Source organism: Miscanthus floridulus, chromosome 2 (genome assembly GCF_019320115.1).
Source record: "Miscanthus floridulus cultivar M001 chromosome 2, ASM1932011v1, whole genome shotgun sequence".
Classification (NCBI taxonomy): domain Eukaryota; kingdom Viridiplantae; phylum Streptophyta; class Magnoliopsida; order Poales; family Poaceae; genus Miscanthus; species Miscanthus floridulus.
Window position 1 is genome coordinate 124,817,708 of NC_089581.1, and position 18,276 is coordinate 124,835,983.

General features: G+C 44.0%; 1 protein-coding gene across 1 annotated transcript; it reads right to left on the bottom strand.

The window, feature by feature from the left end:
• Window positions 1–19: 19 nt before the first annotated feature.
• On the bottom strand, window positions 20–9,642 carry LOC136529180 (probable amino-acid acetyltransferase NAGS2, chloroplastic). Its single transcript, XM_066522264.1, has 10 exons — window positions 8,796–9,642; window positions 6,058–6,145; window positions 5,049–5,257; window positions 4,373–4,524; window positions 3,707–4,127; window positions 2,934–3,031; window positions 2,203–2,314; window positions 1,931–2,090; window positions 656–728; window positions 20–329 (listed from the first exon to the last, which is right to left on the bottom strand). Exons 1-10 carry the CDS (start codon window positions 9,120–9,122, stop codon window positions 173–175), a joined length of 1,797 nt encoding a protein of 598 aa, XP_066378361.1. The 5' UTR covers window positions 9,123–9,642; the 3' UTR covers window positions 20–172.
• Window positions 9,643–18,276: the final 8,634 nt, after the last annotated feature.

Consider the following 18,276-nt stretch of genomic DNA (forward strand, 5'->3'; position numbering starts at 1 on the left):
TGCTCAGGAAGAAATCAACTCAAGAAACACCACAGCCACATCTTCGAGTATTGACTGATTATTTACTTGCACAATAAATACATATTTCTACGATGTACAAGCAACTGCAGAGGTCATCAAAGAAACCTCATGTCCAACTATATTTGTAGACATGCTTTGTTTGCAGCACTAATCATCTCATGGCAAAACCGTTGACAGCCATATGCCCAATCTCTGCTGCCTGGAGCCGCTTCATGTAGTATTTTGACCCGCGCGAAAGGTTGATACGTTTTCTCCTCACCAAAGGCAGGGACTCGATCGAGCACTCCTCGAAGCCGCGACGAACAAACCTGCAGGATATTCATCAAACAAAATAAGAAACATCCTTTTCTCGCGTGACCAGATCAGCAACGATTTCAATTGCGTCTGGCCATGTCTCATGTGTGTTTGGATGGATGTTTTCTTGTCCTGGCAAGCAAAGAATTTGGCTAATAGTAGTCCCTACTTCCTAGTAATGTATTGAGATTGACCAGGTTTCAGTATTTGACATAAAGCATACCAGATTGAGATCAGCTGCCTACACAATAATTCTTACTATCTGGTATTCTTAAAAAGAAATTGCCCAAGCATATAAAACATTCTCATCAATCATCACTACTAGAACACATGTGCATACCAATCTGCTGTCCGTGTAGTAAGCAAGAATATTTTCTCAAGTCCAAGGGATAAAGCTTTCTTCTCAACATAATCTGAAAAAATATTACCATGATAAGTATTTGAATGCTTAATAAATTGTAGTTTGCTGCTCCACAAACTAAATAGTTCTAGATTTTAGCATTGCAAATTAGAACTAGTGCAAATGTGACCACGCAAACAGAAAAGGTGGCCAAATTAGTTAAATTTCAAATACATGTTCTTGGTTAAAATCTCCAAAAAAAACAAAATAAAGATAAAAATTGACCAGCCAGTGAAAACCTCCTCGGGAATTGCATGTAGGTAGAAACCTCAACAAAAGCCCCGAACCCTGACTGTTCGTTGAAACTGGGCCAGCACCATAGCCAGCAAGGCACTCGGCCAGCGCAAGAGGCACCACAGGGAGCCAAGACTTCCAGGCTAAATGAGGGATCTTTTTGCGTGTGCGTGTGCGTGTGCGTGTGAACCGGGAGTCAAACTCCCGACCAGCAGCTTGCAGCCACGTGTCGCTACTGTGCGCTACATGGGCCTCCACTCTTGGTTAAAATCTCGATTCCTCATGAAACCAGGATGGATGCTTTAGTCTCCTTTTAATGCATCTTTGGAAAGGAATTAAAAATAATGAGTTTATTGTACAGAATATATACCGACCAACACGACAGAAATGCAAAATGAACATGAGCGGCTGCAGGCTTTTAGTTCATGTAACAGTACATATTGCAGCCAAAATAACTACAAGCAGCTGCCGCTTAAAGCCGCAGCGAACAGGCCTGAAAAAGAAGCACTTGAGAAACTTTCTCCAAGTTTGCAGTGAAAGGATAAAATAAATAAATACTATACCAAAGTTCCAGATACAATCAGACCCCCCTGGCTTTCATTTTTTTGGGGTACATTCTAGAACCTTGTTGGTTCTGAAATTACCGACCTGCCTTCAGTACTCTTTTTTAGGGAAACAATAGGAAATAGGGAAGATCCCTTGTTTTCAGTTTTTTTGCAGTTGATCCTTTGGCTTCTTGATTTTTTTCTTTTTTTACTTAGAAATAAATTCTTGCGATATCAAATAAAAATGCTATACAAATTCCAAGACAAAAAAGAGAAAAGTCAGCCTAGTCATCTATTGACCCAGGCAATCTACATTGGTCCTCGTTGAAGTAAACCAATTTCTAAAACCCTAGTACAAACACTTATCTACCCTGAACCGAGTAAGTTATGTTAATTCATACAAAGCAATTAGAATATGCTAAAAATGCAGTCATACCAAGTAATTTGTCTCCTTGACCTTGACCTCGACATTCTTCAGATACAGCAATAGCAGCAACTTCCCCAGATTTATCCTCAAGAAAAGGGAAGAGGGCAGCACACGCTATGATTGAGCCATCTCTTTCCACGACAATAAATGATGGCAATGCTTCAAGAAGCTAATGAAACAAAAGAATTCTCTGTTCAGTTGCATAAATGACTAGACAGACACAAACATACAGAACTCCTGAATTCATCGATGTTTTGTTCAGAAGATGAGAAAATAATGACCTCTTTATCTGTTCGGCGCACCAGGACACCGGATTCTTCTAGAGGACGAATGATCTTTCTAATACCAGAAAGATCTTCCTCTCTTGCCATTCTTGTTCCTTCATACATATCCCTACAAAAATATGAGGAAAAACATCAATGCCCACATTCTTCTTGTTAAAGATACAAGGATATGAGCATTCAAGAAGTCCTACACTAGATCACATGCTAAAGCATTCTTTAATTGAATATCATATTCCATTTTCTTGCCCTTACATATTATGATGATAGATAACTGGGAACTCCCACAGACATGTAAAACAATAAACTTGAAACTAGATAAAAAAGTCTTTCTAGCCAATATGCCATTTACAACCATTATAATAGCAAAACCAGAAAGAGATCATTATTTTTTATATTATTTTATACAGTATGGTATATAGTCAAATATCCACCAGTGATTTCGTTAAGAGAATCGCCCTGTCATCTAACATATATTTTGACACGGAATTGAAGCATTCCATTTCAAGAAGATAGGAAAATTAGGTAAAAGACGAACATGGATTCCATGCACTGCATTATTTTTAACAGGGTTCAGGGGGCAGACTTCTTGTAAGCTAAGAGAAACATGTAAAAAACACTTGCTCAAGATGCATCTATGTACATCACAGATACTAAAGCCAATAGGGGCTTACACACCCAAGCTGCTATGTTCATTGGCAGCTAACATGGAAAAAACAGTTCTATTATACCTAGCTATCATCGTTCCAACACCATCTCTAGAGAATAGTTCTAGCAACAATGATCCACCAACAGTACCATCTACGATATGCACTCTTTGGACACCACCCTGACATGAGAAGAATAAGGAAACTATAATTAGGACAAAAGAAAACAAGCAAAACAACATAGTATGTCACATATTGCTGCATCATAAAAAAAATAATAACTAAAGGATGATAGCCATCAGATTTCATTCACTGATGCATATCCAAGAACAGTTTAGACTTTAGACAAGGGAAATGGTAGACATACTTAAATTTTGCTAGAATTGTTCTACAACAATGACATGGCAGTCTGAATAGATTCTGATTTGCCTTACCTTTCCCTTTAACAGAACTAACAGTTGAGAGTATCATTTGTAATGCTTCAGAATGAACTGTTTTAGTACCACTGAACTTAGATAATTGGACAAAGGAACAATCATTCAAGAGGAGAAAGGTGCCTTGTGCAAGATAGTGATTTTGTACAAAAAATATTTATACATGACAGTGCACGCAAATGAGTGCAGTTAGATGTCACCCAAAGTAGAAACATGCACAGATTTAATAGCACTTATGAAAATATGGGCATCCTGCATACAGTGATGTTATTGAACATTGCTGGAAACTTACAAAGCAAGCAGGAGTAACATGTTGCAGGAAAACCAAATTGAGAACATAATAGACTTTGTACCACGATAAAAAATTAGGAATCAATAAATCATGCAAAATTGCTCAAACACATGTAGAAGCTCAATACTTACATGGCATACGTATGCTGCCGCTGCTAACTCTGAAAGGTAGCCGTTTGACCTGCTCAAGCGCTCCTCCCCACCAATAGCAAACCCTTGCTCACCAGACAGACCATTTCCATTGTTGAAACCCACACCATTCCGAAAAGATACAGTATACCCATTAATATGGTCCCTTACATTCAAACCATGTTCTGTATCATGTTTCATTGGGAGGTAGCGGACATGATTGATGTCCTCCTCATCAACAACCTTCACATAATTTGCAGCAATTTCACTCTGCTTAGCACGTGTTCTGATCAACATATCTGCTTCTTCAATAGACATAAAACGATTGACTCGGCCATGCTCATCAAATATTTGGCCATCAACAATGCAAATAAGCTTGTCTGCCTCTATGGATAAAGCACATGCTGTAGCAACTTCATAGGTACTGAAAATAAGCCAAAATAAGTTTGTTAGACCATATAAATATGAACTGGTGCTGTGGAGTTACTGCGAACACTGCATCTTTTTTTTTTCTCAGAGCTTTACCACGAGTAAAGACACATGAAACTTTTTATGGTAAATTGTAGTGTCACTTGGATGATGAGCACATATTATTTGAGAACTTGACATAGAGTCGGTGATCTAAAGTTAATAACAAAGCTACAGATATGAATGGAGTAAGTGGCATACTTGCAATTTAAGACCTCTCCTGCGCTGGAGTACCCCATGTTGCTCACAACAACTATACTATCTCTATCAAGCCTTTCTCTTATCCGTGAAACATCTATTTTTTTAACTTCACCAGTGAATCCATAATCAATGCCACCAACAACCCCTCGCCTCTGCCAAAAGAAGAGAGAGGTAAGTCAATTCAGCATCTCAGGACTAAGGTCCAAGTCATTTGAGATGCACACAAACATAAGTTTTCCTTCATCTATTTCACTGAAAGGGTGGTGCCATGAAGGGAACAGTATAGTACCAACATGAAGGGTGGTGCCATGGCGCGGTTGCCAAAAAACACATTATTAAGCAGGTACACTACACCTCGTTTTTTTTTCAGGATGTGGCAGAGTTAGACCCAAAACTGATCCACATAGCACCCCAAGCATTCCTCCCCACCTTTTCTTTTCTTATTTTTTGCAAGGTCTCCCCACTTTATACCTCTTCTTCTCCACCCGATGCCTCATCAATACAACTAGAAGCAATATTGTTAAGAAACACTACTCTTGATATAGTGATACCCAAATATTTGTGTTTACATTTTCTTTCCATTAGCTATTCCCACAATGTGATACGATGATGCAATTTGCATCTACATATAAATGAACAAGAATATGCAGTAAAGAACCAGCATGATTGTACTAACCTTAGCACCAAGGAAATTTCCACTTGCAACATTATCAGAGATTTCGTGCCAACGGCCATTAACACCATGCCGACGGAGATTTAACATTGGTGGTCCAGGAGACAGCTTCGCTTCTATAGTTAGCCGTATTCGACCAGCTGCCTCCATTGCAGCATCTAATGAATCTGAATCGGTAATACGGTAGCGACCAGCATACTTAGCCTTCTTCCCTGTGAAATTCACAAAACTGAGCTTATTGGACACCACAAACACATCGCCATAGTGAAATAAAGAAAACAAAGTAAACATTTACATGCTTGGGAAATAGAAGAAAATTAGTTAAGAGTGCAAACAGAAAAGCATGAACCGCAACAGTTTTAACAACTTAAGTCACTACTTGTAATTTTGGTGCATCACCAATAAATATATGAACACCTAAGAATATGCTAATTTTGGTGCTACACCAACAAGTTTAGAGATGATGTGATAGAATTGTTACAATTGCCTTTCATATTTCCCTTTCTTTAATAATGAGACTATGCAATAATAAATTGGGCCACATGCACTGGAGGATGCAAAAGGCAGGAACTCTCTTTCCATCATCTAAAAAAGTATTCCATTAAGCAATTTGAAAGTTGGGCCAATGAGTTATTATCTTCCATGATGCTCAGGTGTCCATATCGTATGGTGTTGAATAAAGAAAACGAGGATAGGGATATAATGTTTTTCTGGGACAAAGAAAAAGTGCTATTGAGCAATGATCTTATGTAGCACGCAGAAATGAGAACAGAGGCTGAGAACACAAACCATTAAAGTGGTCACAAGAGTAAAAAGGGCGTACCCAGTGCAGAGAGCTCCCGCTCTGGGGAAGGGTGTCAGTGGCAAGCCTTACCCTCGCCTGTGTAATGCGAGGAGACCGCGACTCGAACCCAGGACCTTCCGGTCACAGGCGGTAAGACTCTACCGCTTGCACCAGGCCCGCCCTTCAAAAGTGGTCACAAGAGTAAGGATGCAAAAAGCTGTAGCTAACCTCTCTCAGCCAAAAGCTTATCAATCTGGACATGTGTTCCAGGAACAAGAACAAATTTGATCCCAAGACCATGAAGAAGGGATATATCCTGTACACAAAAATAAATATTATGAAGCAGGACAACAAAGTAGGCATGCCATGCACCATAGCAACCTGCTTATTATATAATAACAGGTAGTACAAGACTCTGCCACAGATGACAAAACTTTAGCAAATTTGCATTTCATATAGCCCTAGTATATAATAATAGGCTTAATAGGACAAATTGCTCGATGAAAGAAAACAAGTAGCATGGGGCACGGTAAGGAATCAGAGAATAAAGTGGTCAGATAAATAGATAACAATAAAATTAAAGGTGGCAGTGGGTAGAAATCGAACAGCACAGCTGATGGTAGAAAATAACTAGGTGTATCATAGTTATTAGCAGAGTTTTTGTCCTGACTCTGTAGCTGGCAGCCAATGGTCATTAGAGCAAATCCACCAGATATTATCCTATCATACATCTCCTTCCATGATGCTCAGTTACAATACTCTTACTAGATTAAGTTAATTGTAAATAAGTTTTAGGTAATAAAGCTACTCACCTGCCTAATCATATATATTACTCAGAACATCTCTCTCTCACTGGATAGAGAATGAAATGAAACCCCTTAGGAAGAAGCATAAATGCTTCAGGAAAAAAAACTATACAATCGTACTTATTTTTCTAAAAGAAAATTGTCCTTTCCTTGGCCAGAGAAGCAAAAGGCAAAGCTATCCAAGATTTTGCAAAATAATAGTTTTCGGAGCAAGACTGGGTGAGGACAGAAACAGATAACTGAGACTATATTGGAAAGTTGGAATACACGTGCAACTGGTTAGCTGAAATCCTTTCAACAAAACGGTAGGTGAGTCAAAGAAGGCCCGAAAAATCATAAACCCACCGGAATGAGCAACTTTCACTACTTATCGTGACCTCGTCTCGTAGAAGCTCAATTGATATCCAAACTCGATCATTAGGTTGTTATGGCAAGTGGAGCCGGACCAGGGGCCCACGCGGTACTGTAGCACGTGGACAGTACCGGATTAGATTAGATTAGATTGGTTTGTTTTGTTAGGAAAGGAATAAGATAGATTGATTCGGTTAGGATATTACTTAGGGGTCAAGTAAGTTGTCTCTATAAAAGAGAGAATCCAGTATTGATTGTAATCAAGCAAGAAGAAATCCTAAGGTAGTCCCCGAGAAACGGCGGCTATCCTGGGTTTCTCTGCTAATCCATCTATCCGTACCCATTCCATATCAATTGGTATCGGAGATCAGTCCCGAGGCATCGCCATCCATGGCCGGCCTCGTCATCGATCCTGCGGCCATCAATGCCAAGCTTGACTATATCCTTGCGCAACTCTCCACCATTAACAAGCGGTTGAATTCGCATGACGAGCGCATTGCGCGCTTGGAGAAATTCCAGGAAGAGAAGAAAGTGCGGGCAGCAGCGACACCCACCGCCGCCACGGTCGCCTTCAGCCGCCCCCGCCTTCCTGTGCGGGCCTTGGAGGGACATGGCCATCGATGCTGTCAGCCATGCCAGCGCGAACGCCAACCTGGTAGCCGCTTCGGTGGGCGCCAACGCTGTTCAACGCTATGTGCCGCCGCACTGGAGGGACAGGGCCAGGACGTCGTCACCATCTCCGACCCCGACGACCCATACCCTGATCCATAGCAGCGTGGTGACGGCATACGACAACAACGACGCAGCACTGCTAGCGCCGTCCCTGCAGCCCAAGGCCATCGGCGTTGACTACGTGGACAAGAGCAAGGTGCTGACCCCCGCCGCCGACGTCCTGCATCTCCTTCGTCTGCGGCTGCCGCGACCTTGGCGAGGCGCTCCACAAGGTCCGCGAGGGCGCCGCCATGATCCGGAACAAGGGGAAGGCCGGCATGGGCAACGTCGTCGAGGCGGTGCACCACGTCCGCTCCATCATGGGCAACATCCGCGTGCTACACGACATGGACGACGACGAGGTTTTCACGTATGCCAAGCGCATTGTTGTGCCCTACAACCTCATCATGCAGAACCCCTAGCAATGGCCACAGCTCGAGGACAAGTTGTCTTGGAGGGGTGGAGTAGTGTTATGGCAAGTGGAGCCGGACCAGGGGCCCACGCGGTACTGTAGCGCGTGGACAGTACCGGCTTAGATTAGATTAGATTGGTTTGTTAGGAAAGGAATAAGATAGATTGATTCGGTTAGGATATTACTTAGGGGTCAAGTAAGTTGTCTCTATAAAAGAGAGAATCCGGTACTGATTGTAATCAAGCAAGAAGAAATCCTAAGGTAGTCCCCGAGAAACGGCGGCTATCCTGGGTTTCTCTGCTAATCCATCTATCCATAGCCATTCCATATCATAGGTGAACTAAAATCAGGCCTGAAAATGGTTGAAATACCGCTTACGACCGCCACTATAACACTATGAAGCTTATGAAAAGGGTCGATTCTCTCAATTCGGTGAAGGTGATAAAAGTAAGTAGTTTCAGTTCCTGATACTTTAATAAAGACATATTTTTCCCCTAAAGAAAGAAAAATAGCCATTTCACTGCTTTCAAACATCATCCAAAAGTCAATCGATTTCATAAACAGCCTCCCTCCAAATTGGCACCAAATCAAATCAGCAAAAACCTCTTCAGTTTGCGTGGAACAGAGCCATCAGCATCACAGCAAGCATCTCGTTTCACTTCCTTCGAGGTGCGGGGGAGGGATACCTGCAGAATGCTGTCGAGGTGCGGGCCGGCCACGACCTCCCCTGAGATGACGACGACGAAGGTGCTGCCCCGGTGGCCCCGGATGTACGGCCACGCCTCCCGGAACCAGCCGACGAAGCGGCCCCCTTCCTCCGCCTCCGCCGCCGCCGCCGCGGGCAAACCCCCACCTCCGCACCGCACGCTCGCGGCGGGGCGCCGGCACCGCCCGGCGCAGGGGAAGCTCGCCGCGAGCCTCCCGGGGCAGCAAGGCCGCGCCGACCCCGGCACCTCGGCGGCGGCGGCGAGGCGCGCGGCGGAGGCGGAGGCGGCGGCGAGGGACGCCGCCATCGGCGGGAGCCCGGCTGCCGTTCCTGCGGAGGACGACGCCTAGTGCTGGTAGCCTCGGGATCGGGTGGGGTTAGGTGGCGCGAACGGGGTGGGCGGGCGTACGTACGCGGCGAGAAGGGAAAGAGAGGAGCAGGCTGCAGGAGCGAGAGCGGCGGGCGAATTGGCGCGCAGCCAGTCCGGGTTACCGGGTCCGAGCACGAGGCCCGTGGTTGGGGGGTTTGTGGGAAGTGGAGACTCGGGGAGGACCGGAGGAGGGGGCTTTTATATACACACGCCACCGCGGTGGCGCGTCCGGCGTCCGGCGTCCGCCCCCGTGTCCTGGTCGTCACCCGCTGGACTTTTCCGATTCGCATTTTTCCCTTTCGCTCATTCGCCGACTCGCCGTCAGATTATTATAGTGGGTGGCCCATGGCGAGGGCGGAGGGTGAGGTGAGCGCCGAGAGGCCGAGACGAAGACGGCGACGGCCGACGGCGATGCGGCGGACTGTCTCCAACAAGCAACGGCTCCTCAAACTCAAAATAAGAAGTAACAGATCCAAAATCAATCTCCAATAAAAAAAAACCTATTTAAGGTTATCTGAAAAGTATAACAAATATAGACGACCTCTTTCTTAAAAACTATTTTGGTGGTGGTTGTCGGAGATAGCGCGCGGCGGGAGCGAGCAGGGCTGGGGACTCGGGAGGGAAGGAGTGCTGGAGCGGGGGAGCAACGTGTGCGGCGGAGGTGGAAGGCAGTGGCGCTGCATGGCGATGGGTGAGGGAAAAAGCCAGCAGGGTGGGGCCCCGCGGAAGAGCGTGCGGCAACGTGTGCGGCGGAGGTGGAAGGCAGTGGCGCTTTTTTAAAACAAAATTTAGGTTTTCGTTTAGGCCCGATTTAGTTCCAAAAAATTTTCACCCTAAACTATCACATCGAATCTTACGGCATATACATGGAGTATTAAATATAGATAAAAAAAATTAATTACACAGTTTCGTTGAAAATTGCGAGACGAATGTTTTAAGACTAATTAGTTCATGATTAGCCATAAATGCTACAGTAACAAACATGCGCTAATGATTGATTAATTAGGTTTAATAAATTTGTCTCGCAATTTTCAGGCGAGCTATGTAATTAGTTTTTTTTATTAGTATTCGAAAACTTCTTCCGACATCCCCGAAACATCTAATATGACGTAAAAAAATTTTATTTCGCGAACTAAACACAACCTTAGCAGATGGTTTTCACGGTATACTTTGCCTCGTGCTACCTTCAAATCAAATGCGGACAGCTCAGGCAGGTTCATGTCGTAATGACCGTCCGCAAGAACCTGAGAAAATCGTGCAGCAGTGCACCGATGGGCGGTGGGCGATGGCTTGATGCTCACCGGATTCACTGTCAGTCACTGCTGCTTGATTCATTGGGTTGGGTCCGACTCCGACTTCCGACGCCGACGTGTAGTTATTTGTATGGCCTTTTGATCTTGCCCCTCTGCGATATTTGTGCTTATCCTCCCAGTATTTCTCACGCCCGGGGAACACCTCAGTCACAGACGTCACAAAGAAGAGCTAGCGATCGCCAGCACACCAATTTCTTTGTTCAAAAAAAGTACAAAATACTGACGGCCATTTAGAGCATCGAATCTTTCACCTGTCGCCATTCGGCAAGTTGCAAATTCACATGCCAGAACAACAGAAACAAAAATCCTTTACAGCGATGATAGTATTAAAATAGCGGGGCAGCGGCCGCTAGAGGGATAACGGCTTCTATGCTACCGCTGTAACCTACCACCTCCGGCAAAGAGCGTAATTATGAGATACGTATCGCTCGAGACCATTCTCTACGTGTCATTAAAAAAAGATCATAATATTATATGTGTCTCTACAAAAGTTCAGTAGTTTTCAGCGCCACTGCTCCAACTTTTTCGTGCCCTCTATAATTTTACAAAAAAAAATATGATTTTTCTAAGATATATTAATCATATCAAATCATATTTTTTTACGAAATTAAATGAAAATAATTTTTATATGAAAATTATAGATCCCGACGAGATCTACAACTTTCTAGTTTTGAGTTTTTTTATTTGAAGTCGTTAAGATGCTCAAAAAAATTAATGACATATTTACACTTAAGGGTATTTTCGTCTTTTCACACCTGCAGTTTGACGGCGTTAGAGCCCAAACTGACGGAAGTGGCAAGAGGGCATGAAAAAGTTAGAGCAGTGACGCTGAAGACCGCTGAACTTTTTCAGGGGCGCATAGGACATTGCGATCTTTTTTAATGGCACACAGAAAATTCCCCCGATAAGCTTAAGTTTGATTAAATTTATAGCAAATATTATTAGAATTTATGTCTCTAAATAAATTTATTATAAAAATATATCCTATAACTAATCAAATGGTACTTACTTTGTATCGTAAACGTTTGCTCTTTTTTTATAAATTTAATCAAAGTTTAAATTGTTTGACTTCTCGAAAAGTGAGAATTGCATTCTTTTGTGGACGAAGGGGGTACTCCGTATAAGATAATGGGGTAAAGATAGTATAGCGGGTGCTATAACATTTAGCATCCGTTATTACAAGCCGTTATTGTTGTTGTTATATCGCTATTAACTATATATATGGTTCAAGTAACTTGGTAAAGGTACTTAGTCAACAACCTCGATATCAGCGCGTGCCGAGCAGCGTCACCATGTGGCAGCTGTTTCACAGGGGCCCTCGATTTCGTCGCAGCACCATAAGCTATTAACCAGGCAACTATTATCAACTTACAAGCAATGAAGGCGGTGGGGTCATAGACCATAGAATCAGAAGAGTATTGTAAGGAAAGATTCAAACAACAAAGGTTCCTTTGCAACAAGGGACAAGAAATTCAAATCCCACAACGGATTTGATTTAAAGAGATTTAAGTGTTCTGCTGGGACATCCACAATTAGTTGATACAGTGTCCTACGTTATCCCATCATGGTCGGTCTGCTGGCATCTGAATGATGGCTCTCTTGTAACCCACTTATCGTCGCCCTTGAAAACCCTAAGCATGTCTAACGAGACCTAAGGTAGATGAACGCAATAAACACAGCGAAATAAATAAAATGCACATTCTAGACGTCCGTGTGTAGGTACAACATACAGGCACTCACTCTCCCACTCGGCACATCTTCGCCTTCCTTACGACCAGACGATCTCAACAACTACGGATGAAATACAACAGAAAGATTATAATACTAGAGGACAGCGACGAAAGACACCACTAACTATGGGTATATCTTCCTAAGGCAACTAATCTACTTTGTCGGACCACATATCTTCATTTCTGGGCTCGACGAATTCTTCTACCGCCCTAGCTATGGATCTGCCTCCTCTCTTGGCAATGGCTGAGTGAGGGGAAGCAAGGGCTCTACTTCTGACACTTCCAAGGGTGAGGGTGCTGGAGGTACTACAAAACCGGTTCTCCTTCTTTCTAGCGAGTGGACAGGGATTTCCTCCAAGATCAAGGGATCATGTCTTTCAGCGATCAGCGTCCTACGCTTGGCCCTGGTGACAAGGTAGGCCTCTCTCAACTGATGGATATGTTGATCTTTAGCCTCCTTTAGGGCTTTCGACATGGTAGTCTCCCGACTCTCTGTGGCTGTCGCACTAGCATGTGCTTCAGCAAGCTGCACCTAGAGCATCCTGGAGAAGATCTCAGCTTCCTCGGCTCACCGATGGCACTTCCTTAGCTCCGAGGCATGCCGGTCATACTGCTTATCCAGAGCAAGCAGGTACGTGGTCAAGTGTACCATGGTTGGACTGTCTTCTTGTGCATCCCGCCCTTACAAAGCCTTCATGCGAGCCCTCCATGCCCACTGATTCTTTTTCCAAAGGTGGAAAGAACCTCATAGGGGTACGAGTAATGGGCTCTTCATAGATCTGGCAAAGGTACCGTAAGGCTTTACGGGTCATAACTTGGTAGGTGTCATCGTGTCGATGAAGCGAAACCCGATTGTGGTCACATTCTAGGCCTCAGTGACGTCGGGGAACTCCTCACTCTTCCTAATGTAGATGGTAACTTCACACCGCCCAGTGCCATGCTTTTCATACTCATGGCCCTCATACTCAGAACGATCTTTAACTCCGAGCTTTTGCAGGGTGGCATACAGGATTTTGGGAAAACCCTCAGTGTTCAGGTAGTAACTACTAATCTGGGCTCCTGCCATCCCTGGCAGTGGTTGCAAAGGAGGATTGAGCGAAAAGCTTTCTCAAAAGGAAGAGCTAGGTGATCTAGAGTGCACTGAGTGGTGGTACCAATGGCTAGGCCAGGCCCTGCTTATAATGACAGAGCAGTCAGTGGTACTGGCGCAGTCCACCAAGGTTCCTACACGGGATCACTACAAATGAATCGACCAAATTTTTTTCGCGCGTTCGAGGCGAGCGATGTCCGAGGCCATTAATGACTAGTATGACTGTAGGGCAAGGGTCCGACAAGAGCGTAGAAAAGAGTACGGGTAGACATGGGTCACGACAGGCGTGAACCATAGACGAACACGAAGCACGAAGCCATAGTGCCGCAGCAACTCCTGAACAGGGATGGGTCAGTCGTGCACCATACGACTCGCGTGACATCTACGAAGGGCGCATCTAATAGCAATACAGTCATGATGACTTAAAACAGTACCCGCACGACTGACTTAAAGATCGTATACTACACGAGAGTTAGTCCACTGGAGAAAGCCTAGTTAAACCTATTTTCGAATGCTTAACTATAGCAATAGGGCTACTTATATATTTCGTAGTTAAATGCCCTAACCTTTTGTAAAAATAGGTTGTCAAATTTTTAGTTTAGAAAAGTATTTTGAAGCTTTATTTCCTCATTTATGCTCTGATATCACCTATGGTAGAACCGCCTAATCCAATGTCTCCCAGGAGTACTGGTCTTCCATTAGACACTAAGTACTCAAAAAAGGACACTAAATTATGTAGTTTCGTCGAGCACACCCCAAGAGAGAACTCAAAAAGCCACATTTTTCATTAGGATCATAAATGAGAGAATAAAGCTTACAACATTCTTAAGTCATTTCTTACATCACTTTATTACAGTACCAGGATAATACCTCAATTTGTTATAATAGCGGAATATAACAATGTTATCAGAGTTATAGAGGAAGCAAGATTACTTTAATGACATGGTGGAGCATTGATATAGTGGACATTTCATACAAGAGATGCTAGCAGATTTTACATCTTTTCTTATAAAAACCTTTCATGGGGGTTATAAGTAAACATTACGGTCGTAGCGTGAAAGGAATCCTCTCTGAGCCCACCAAGAGGTTTCCATACATAAGAGTCAGCTCTAAGCATCCTCCGATTACCTGTAACAGGGGAATAAAACCCTAAGTACTCAAATGTACTCAGTAAGACTTTCCTGATAGGAGGAAAATAAAAGACTCCAAGGATATGCAAGGCTATCTGGCTTGTGGGTTATTGCATCTACGGAAGCATTATTAAACGTGCGTCCTTATATTCAACTTCATTAGCAATCATCATTAGTTCATTAACTAACCATTCTATGTAAGCACCTATGCTACTTTTAAGCAGGTGGTAAGCAATCAGAACCATTTTACCATCTTTCATATTCCAGTTCTTACTACGGTGCTAGACCATAGCCAAGTCGGTACCGTATCACATGACGATTTGCAAATCAATGTATCCCAGCTGGTTACCCTGAAACACATGCCCTGCTTGTACCCCAGGCACAAACAAGACCAATCCACCACTCTCCTATCAAGGGGTCTAGGTCCCTATTCAAACTTGGACTCCAAGCCCTCACTCCTGAGTCCCGGACTCAGTGTGGTGCTTAGACCTCCACCATCCCCGTCTCCAATCAGTCGGTTCGGAAAGAGCCGGAACCCACGACAAGAGAGCAACGAGCCTTCTTGCTCTCATAAGCAAGTATGTGCTTAGGATAATAAGTCTGTGACCTGACTACCATCGACAGCAATAGACGATCCTCAATCGACACAGGCGGAACAAGTGCAATCCGAGCCTCACTCGAATGCCTAACCAAGTCCAGATCCAAAGTACCATTCTGCCTGGTCTCCTATTATCATTCATATATATTCCATGCGATAGTAATAATAATATCTTTCCTATCTCTCGCGAGTGACAGGTAATCATTCGACTTCTACCGGATCCTATAGCATAGCAATCTATACGATCCTGACATACTAGTAGGACTCATAGGATAAGGATATATATATGCAAGTGGTTTTCATTCAACTCCTTAAAACTTAATGCACAAGCATAAGATAAAGTGCAGAATAATATGGGTTATTCACCAGGGCATGCCTGGGTAAGATATAAACAAAAGTTAGCATTATATCATGGTGACACGATCATCAAGGCACCATATTTTCCACTACCTCGATCGACTCCATGATCCATCTTTTCTGCAATGCAGAGATGTAAATAATCAACGGCAACTACAACTCTAAATACAATTATGCTCCACAAGCTAACGAGCTAGCTTTAATGACTAACGTACTAGCCTATGTATCCACGTTGTCGAATAAGACGTTGTTTCCTAGAAAATGTTCTAGTTTTAAAATCCCAATGTGTTTCGGCATTTTATTGCTTAAACATATATTTTCAAACTAGGGCTCATTTAGTTACCTTAGCAAACTAATTATTATGGAGCTACAAAAATTACAGTGAACACCTAATAATGTTAGGAATTTACTATGAAAGTTTTAGAGCCAACACTGTCACCAATTTATCACAACAATTCCTACAAGTTTATATTTTGATAATATTAAGTATCTCAATTTAATTATATAACTCCTAAGAATATTATAAATATGTGAACAAAATATACTAGTAGATAGATCATAATTTTAGGAACCTAACAAAATTGGTTTCATAATTTTTTGTTAACTACACAATTTTATATTGAATTTACAAGTTTACCTTAGAAACTAAATTAGAAAATGCATAGAAAAGGAAAAAGGGCCGGTGGTGACCATTCGGCCCGGTAGCCCAGCGCGGCGCAGTTGTGCGCGCGTTGCGGCGGCCCAGCACGGCCCAAGGCCAGGGTCACGCACGCTCGCATTTTGCAAAAGAGGGCTCGGGTTTTTGAATACTCACGCGAAGCAACGGAACACTATTACTATAGACTCACGCTTTGCATTAAAGACCCTAGAATGTGTTGCCTTTGCAACGGAGCGGTCCTTGGCATACCCGCGCACGGCGGCGCGGCACACCAGCGGCAATGGCGGTTACGCTAGGCAAACTAGGCTTGCTACGATGGTATTAAGGGGCCGACCACCATCTATAGCTAAATGCACAAGGATGGGTGGCGGTTATGGACTCAGAGGCGCACTGTCATGGGCTGCAGCGACGAGCAGCTATCCGTGATGGCGGCGCGACTGTTCTGATGAATCTATGTACGCTTGGCAGAGTAGATGTGGTGGATAAGCCTCAGTGGCTCGCCGTGGTGTACGCCCTACTAACGGTTGAAGCAGGGGAGCGCTACGATGGTCTAGCCATGTGCGACCGAGTAGGGCAGCAGCGCTCAGCGATGGACACCATCATGTCACCCCACCGATAATGAGCAGCCTGGCCAAAATAGTGCGAGCACCGAATAGAGGGAGTCAAGGCGAACTTAGGGTTACGAGCAATTGAACTGCTACCACTCCTACCTGCCTTACCCCCAACCCTCTGGTCACAGCGACGCACATGACCGACGGCGAGGAGAAACCAAAATTGATCATTGACAGACCACGGCTGGGCTCGATGAGAATGCGACACCTAGCTAACTTGTTAAGCTACCCACTAGTGCGAGAAATTGGACTAGGAAGCCTCGGACTGGTGATTAAGAAAGGGAGAGGTGAAAGGTCCTAATGGCTAGAGGGGGATGAATAGCCTATTAAAATTTCTACAACAACACTTAGTAAACCGGTTAGACAATTATGAGGCAAAGCAAGTATTGCGCTAGCCTACTAAAATTGCAAGCCACCTACCACAATTCTAGTTTATATAGTTTTTATCCATACAATAGCTAAATCACTACACTAAGTTAGTGTGCTCTCAAAAGCTAACTAAAGAGACACACTAACCAAACTAACAAGCTCTCACAACTAGCTACACTAAAGAGCTTGACAACTAGTTTGCGGTAATGTAGAGAGAGTGAGCAAGATGGTTATATCTCCGAGTCGAGGAGTGAACCAATCAATCACAAGAATAAATACCAATGAAGACCAATCACCTCGGAATCAAATGATGACACAATGATTTTTACCGAGGTTCACTTGCTTGCCGACAAGCTAGTCTTCATTGTGGCGATTCACTCACTTGGAGGTTCACGCGCTAATCGGCATCACATGCCAAACCCTCAATAGGGTGCCACACAACCAATACAAGATGAGGATCACACAAGCCATGAGCAATGTACTAGAGTACCTTTAGGCTCTCCACCGGGGAAAGGTCAAGAACCCCTCACAATCACCACAATCAGAGCCAGAGACAATCACCAACTTCCGCTCGATGATCCTTGCTACTCCAAGCCATCTAGGTGGCGGCAACCACCAAGAGTAACAAGTGAATCCCACAACGAAACACGAACACCAAGTGCCTCTAGATGCAAACACTCAAGCAATGCACTTGGATTCACTCCCAATCTCACAAAGATGTTGAATCTATGATGGAGATGAGTGGGAGGGCTTTGGCTAAGCTCATGAGGTTTCTATGTCAATGTAAAATGGCCAAGAGTGTGACCTAGAGCTGGCCATGGGGCTTAAATAGAAGCTCCCATGAAATAGAGCCACTGTACCCCTTCACTAGGCACAACTTGGGGTGACCAGATGCACCCTGCCAGCGTCCAATCAACGGATGGCTGCCACATCATCAATCTTTTCAAATACTGAGCGCTCGATCCCAACGGTCAAGTGATGACCGGATGCGCTGCTCGAAGTGACCAGACGCACCAACACTAGCGTCCGGTCATTTCTAGTAAGATTCTAGAGGCGATCAAACACGTCCGGTCATGTCCGACCGGACTCACCCAGCGTCCGGTCACACACTATCTCCTCTGTGCGCTGCCACGTCAGTGGGACTAGACGCACCCATCCAGTGTCCTATCACAAAGTGACCCAGCATCCGGTCGAAGACCAATGCTAGCATCTTCACTTCTTCCACTGATCGAACG